Source organism: Procambarus clarkii, chromosome 44 (genome assembly GCF_040958095.1).
Source record: "Procambarus clarkii isolate CNS0578487 chromosome 44, FALCON_Pclarkii_2.0, whole genome shotgun sequence".
In the NCBI taxonomy this organism is placed as follows: Eukaryota; Metazoa; Arthropoda; class Malacostraca; order Decapoda; family Cambaridae; genus Procambarus; species Procambarus clarkii.
The window spans coordinates 24,818,228-24,824,227 of NC_091193.1; the positions used below are offsets into that span (position 1 = coordinate 24,818,228).

The window sequence follows — 6,000 nt, forward strand, 5'->3', positions numbered from 1 at the left end:
CCAATAAATGTTTATTGTCGTGATATTACCTGTTAAAAATTTACTAAAATTACAATATGTACAGTTTCACACACAATTTACACAGTAACACTTTTCTGTATTACACACTCAGTACTTCGGAAGTGAGTAATAATCAACGAAGTAGTCCATGGTACACAACGTGACTTCGCTCTCATTGCACCAGGTACAGATAAATTTTCGCTTCCTGTTTCTTCATTCTGTGTGCTTGCAAATAACGCACTCACGTACACCCTTGGTACTTGTAGGTTGTATGTAGCCAAGCTTGTAAAGCATAAGGTAGTATTGAAAAGATTACAGGAAAAGATCAATTTGTAAGGTAGTCTTGAAAAGATCGCTTTGTATGGTCCCACACAGGAAGAGATTCAGTTTACCTCAAGAGTGTCCGTCAGTTAGGAGGAGATTCAGGTATTCTTGAAAATATCTATGGAAAACACCACCATGGAAGCCGCTAAAACTGTTCATCTATGCTATTTGTATCAGATGCATCATCACTGAATGCAGAAAACGATTCATCTATGTATCATCTAAATAATTTGGAGATTGCATAGGATTGCATGGGTGACGCTCAGAGCTACAACTGGATACGCTCGCTGTATCGTCCTCATAGGTGCTTTATCACTTGCATCCGATCTTTGTGTTAGGTCTTTATTGCGCCTAGCTTCACCAATATTATGACCCCTTATGCTCTTCAAACAATAAGGTTTGAATTTCACCGACAGAGCGTTATCTTTCAACACCGCGTCGGACAGGTGTTTGGGAGCCAGAGGCGCGTGCGCCACCCATGGTTGCTCATTCAGTACTATCCCAGTCAGCAGCCCTAGGGCATTCTGGGAATTTTTTCCAAGATGGCTGCCTCTCACTGGAGGTCCTAAGAGTCCATTTCGTACACAACCAACCTCGTACACATTTAGAATTGGTACCGAAAAATCAGAGTTTTCTCGGTTGGCGCAGTTTCTCGCCGACCGAGAATACTCGGTTGGCGCAGTTAAGTGGTTAATGAATTGCTGTATGTCCAGTACATGTATAAGTGTCCCTGCACTCCTAGCATTAGTAAATAATAAGTGAAGTGTTTCCAGTGTGTCTTAGATGAGTGAATTAGTGACATAAGGCTTACTGCTCATGACATTACAAAGGTCCCCACACTGAGGTATATAGCAACCAGTAGAGTCAGATAGAGGCAAATAGAGAAGGTACATGCATTGCTCAGTTGATACATTACTTAAAAATTAAAATGGCTCTTTTTTTTTTTTTTAATATTTTTAACAAATGAAATGTCTCAAGTCTGTATGATACTCTTATCATTAAAGAAAAGTTTTCAGACAGAACAATCTTAAAATATTTCAGTTAAAACACGATGTTTCTCAAGAAGAAGTCATACGTGGCAGTAAAGAGCAAAAAGTGAAGGATGTAGTATATGATACAGCTAGCCTTGCTCATCAACACCTTAATCATGTAAGTTTTTGTACACTTCAACTTCCCTTATTATGTTTGTCTGCCTGCTTTGTCCTTAATATATAACTAATTGAAGAATTTGGAAACTGCCATCAAAATGCTCAAATCATTACCATCTTTCAGGCTTATGCAATAATCTAAAAAAGTTTTACACATACACTCTACTGAACAGTGAATACTTTATTTCCAGATATTGTTTAGTCATTGCCTAAAGTCTGGATTTTGGAGTCGCTGTGAAGCATTCAGACAAGGATAGTTTTCTGGTTGTCGAATTACTGTTATCTGAAGTTCAGACAGATTATTTTTTCAGGCTGTAAACAAACACTTAAACATATTTCCTTATTCAGAGTTAATGTTCAGTGAAAGTATATTTAGTGGTCCACTTTCTTCTAAATATAACAGCACTAGGAAATATTCTGATTATTATAAATTTATTTGTACAATGGAACCTCAATATAATAAACTTCATTTTGGCAAATCTTTCTAGTTGCAACATGCATTTTCAAAGCTGGATTTACTCTTACTATTCTGCTTTGTTGAATGAGAATTTGGCAGGGTTGAGTATGTTCAGATATACTTAGAATGCAAAGCCAGAGTTCACAGACTGAGGGGAAGGTTGCCCATCACATGATAGGTTCAAATTTAAAATTCTTGTTAGTTCACCTATAAGAGCCACCAGCTGGCAGGGAGCAAGGGAAAAACATGGTATTTATTACATCCAGAAAGTGGTTGATGGGTGGGTGTTAGAAAGGTGTTGTGGGAGGGGAGGGAGAGGGTGGAAGGTACCAGGAATGAGCATGAGAGGGAGTGAGAAAGTGAGGAGTGACTAGGAGGGGAGGAGAGTAGGGTGGGACTGGAAGAGTAAGGGGAGGGTATGGAAGTGGGGAGAGCAGGACCCAGATTCACGAAGCAGTTACGCAAGTACTTACGAACGTTTACATCTTTCCTCAATCTTTGATGGCTTTGGTTACATTTATTAAACAGCTTACAAGCACGAAAACTTCCCAATCAACTGTTATTGTTATAAACAGTCTCCTGGTTCTTCAGAACTCATTAACTGTTTAATAATTGTAAACAAAGCCGCCAAAGATTGAGAAAAGATTTACAGGTTCGTAAGTGCTTATGTAACTGCTTCATGAATCTGGGTCTAGGGAGACAAGTGGTCGACAAGCAGCTAGAAACTTACAGCCATTTTTCCTCCCACTGGTGCCTGTAGTGTATCATTCTCCAGGTGGACCAGTTGCGACCCCATCATCCTGCTCACCTAAGTGTTCTTCTTCCCCTAAATTGATTCTACCTTGTTCCTCTCTGAAAGATTTCTGTCCTGACATTTTTGTTTTAATCAAAACAGATAATTGTTTGCAAAGACCACATCTGGTAATGGCAGCAGTCGACATGGAGGTGTTAAGAGAAAGCAAATGATGATATTTATTAAAAATAAGCTACAAGTGCTTGAACTTTGTGAAAAAAAAATCATTTTTTACATTCACAGTAAGAAATTTGGGCAAGTCGAATGTCCAGGCAACTTGAATGGGGGTGGGCCCCATGTGATTCAGATTATTAAGCATAGATAGTATTTAAAATCATTAAAAGGCTCTGTTTAAAGAAACAACATACATCTCTAATCAAATAAAACTGCTGTTGAACTCTTTAATAAATTACAGTATAGAATTCTGTCTAATACTGTGTATGCACTTAAAGGCAGAATTGATAAGTACTGTACTTATCTTCAAATCCACACCTCATATTGTTTATGGGAAGGTTATGGTACTGTAGTACAAATAGCTTAGTTTGGATGTAATGGCATGTTGCCATTGGTAATTCTCCATAATCTACATCTGGGTTTCCTCATTGTCACTGGATTTGGTCTAAATTGATTTTACATTTCAGTGCCACCCATTATTCAACTCGAATAAATTTTCTTACTACTTTTGTTATTTTTTTATTTTTTTCTGGCATTTGCTTTAGGAAACATCTGAGTGGAATAACTCGGAAATTTTAGGTTTCGAACAAAAATGAAAAAATGAAACAGTGACACTTGGATGCTCCCTCGAGTTCCTATTTCCCTGTGCAGCAGTTTTTCTTAATGTCGATAAAAATACAACAATGATTGAGGGAGGAAACCCAAAGTTAGTGTGAGTGCTACCATTTGGGGGCTGTTGAGGGTAACAGCTGGATGGAGAATTGACAGTGTGTGTGTGTGTTACTTGGTGGCCCTTGTGATGTGCAGTGGTACCACTGTTTTCGTAGTTAATCCATTCATAGAGACTATACGAAAACCGAAACAAATTTTCCCATAAGAAAAAATGTAAATTTAATTTATCCGTTCCACACCCCCAAAAATATTAACTTAAAAATACATTTTATACAGAATACTACTCATATTTTCATACACAAAACAATGAGGTGTAAATATAAAAAATAAATAAAATCAGTGAACATTTAACTGCACTTTAACTTTATTGAGAACACTTGTTGGTGCATGGGAGACGGTGAGGAGGGAGGGAGGAGCAGGGTTGATGTATGGGGAGGGGGGGGGGAGGAGGTGGTGAGACTTTCCCATGCTCGCTTCGCCTTAAACACATTCATATCTGCATCATTGGTTTCAGATTTTCTTTTCACACATTTCACTGCCTCTGTTATGTGGCAGCCAGTCAGAACCAGTCACAACATGTCAGTCAAGCATTCAGTCAAGACCAGTCACAGGCAGTCATAGCCAAAGGCAGTCAAGCATTTACAATTGTAGTAGCAACTGGTTAGGCATTTACAGTCAGTCATGCATTCACAGTCAATCAGGCACTCACAGTCAATCAGGCACTCACAGTCAATCAGCCATTTACAGTCACAACCAGTCAGTAAAAAATAAGAGTTTAATGACAGGCGCTTGGGAAGTCTGCCTCGGCTGGTAGCAAAGAAGCCCACCGTATCAATAAAAAAAATGAATACCGTCCATGTGGCTGGGAGGGGGTACAACTGGAAGGGTCCATTGTGGGGGATGAGGGGGTGTAGGTACTCGCCTAATTGTGCTTGCAGGGGTTGAGCTTTGGCTCTTTGGTCCCGCCTCTCAACTGTCAATCAACTGGTGTACAGATGGCAGGTATCGGGGAGGGAGGGGGGGGTAATGGAGGTAGCAGGGAGGGGAAATGGAGGTAGCGAGGAGGGTGTGACATGGGGGGATAGAGGTTGCAGGATGAGGGGGTAGAGGTAGTGGGGAGGGTGCGGGATGGAGGGGGGGGTTAAGGTAGTGGGGAGGGTGTGGGATGGGGGAAATGGAAGTAGTGGGAAGGGTGACCAGGTTCTGGCTCATGGTGCCCGGTAGGCAAGAACTCCACCCACATCGACTGATGTCAAAATTAGGAATATCCATATCAGCCTGGATAGTGGGATAACTCCGGGGAGCCTCCGGGACTCACCCAGAAAATGGCGTTTCATTACATTCAACGCTGTTGTTTTTTTTTTTTGTGGGGGAGGGGCTATCTTCCTAATTTATTTTTTGTGTACATTCTGGCATGTTACTACTAACAGTATGTAATACCAAAAAATTTTCTATAAAATTTCATCAATGCCCTAATTATACTTGATATTGTTAAACCCAATACATTTAAATTTCATATATGAATATACAATAACAAAAGATGGAAATGGGTTAAAAACTTTAATAATGACCTGTCTTTGCAGGCACGAAGTCTTCTGAAGAGTGTCCCTAAGGATGCGAGAGTTTGCCTTCTTCCCAGTGTTGCTGTATCCACTTATTTAAATTCTTTACAAGAGGCACACTTTGATGTGTTTGATACCACTCTTCATAGACGCAATAACATGATCCCATATTCGTTGTTGTGGGCTAGACTTTGTAATAAGTACTAGAAATAGAAAAGCCTTTTGAAAGATAAAATGGACAGTATTTCTGTTTGAATGCTCTATATTAAAATTTTTAGGGAAATACAAAATGTAGAGTATAGTTATTAATGTAAATAAAAATACCTTATATGACTAACTTGGAATTTATTTTTGCACCTGAGGAAAATTTTTTCCACAACAACAAATACTATAGTTAAATCACATAGAATAAAGAAAATTCCAATAAGAATGAGATATACCAGTAATATCATTAATTGAACTGTAATAATTGAACAAAGTAGCACTTAAACAACTCTTTGTGGGACTCCATGTTGTTGATAGGAGGAAGAGTAACAGGACCCAGTTTGGATAAAAAAAAAAAAAAAAAAATTTTTAATATATTCAGATATATTATGAAAATATGAGGCTGAAAAAATGTAATGGTTAAAATATGGTCCTTCTAAATACTGTAGTCTTGTATGCTTTTACAAGATTAGAGAGCAGAAATTAAAATTTAACAGTATGGAAAGTATTTTGCTTTGTAATTCTACCATAGTAGTAGTAGGCATCCTTCAATCTTGGGAGACTATGGAGTTGCACCTTAGTTGTCAATCCTGGTGCAGCGTCTGGTGTGACTGATGAGGCCAATCCGAGAGTGGCAATCCATCCCACACCGAGCACAAACGAAAT

General features: G+C 38.9%; 1 protein-coding gene across 4 annotated transcripts in view; it reads left to right on the plus strand.

The window, feature by feature from the left end:
• Positions 1-5,467, plus strand: part of sicily (NADH dehydrogenase (ubiquinone) complex I, assembly factor 6 homolog sicily) — a 36,265-nt gene extending 30,798 nt beyond the window's left edge. For 3 of the 4 annotated variants that reach the window (XM_069300845.1, XM_045725939.2, XM_045725937.2), the window contains 2 exons: positions 1,366-1,473; positions 5,152-5,467. In XM_069300845.1, coding sequence (XP_069156946.1) covers positions 1,366-1,473; positions 5,152-5,337 — 294 coding nt within the window. In that variant the 3' untranslated portion in view covers positions 5,338-5,467. The remainder of the gene's footprint in view (positions 1-1,365; positions 1,474-5,151) is intronic. The other variant, XM_045725938.2, reaches the window with a different exon arrangement.
• Positions 5,468-6,000: the final 533 nt, after the last annotated feature.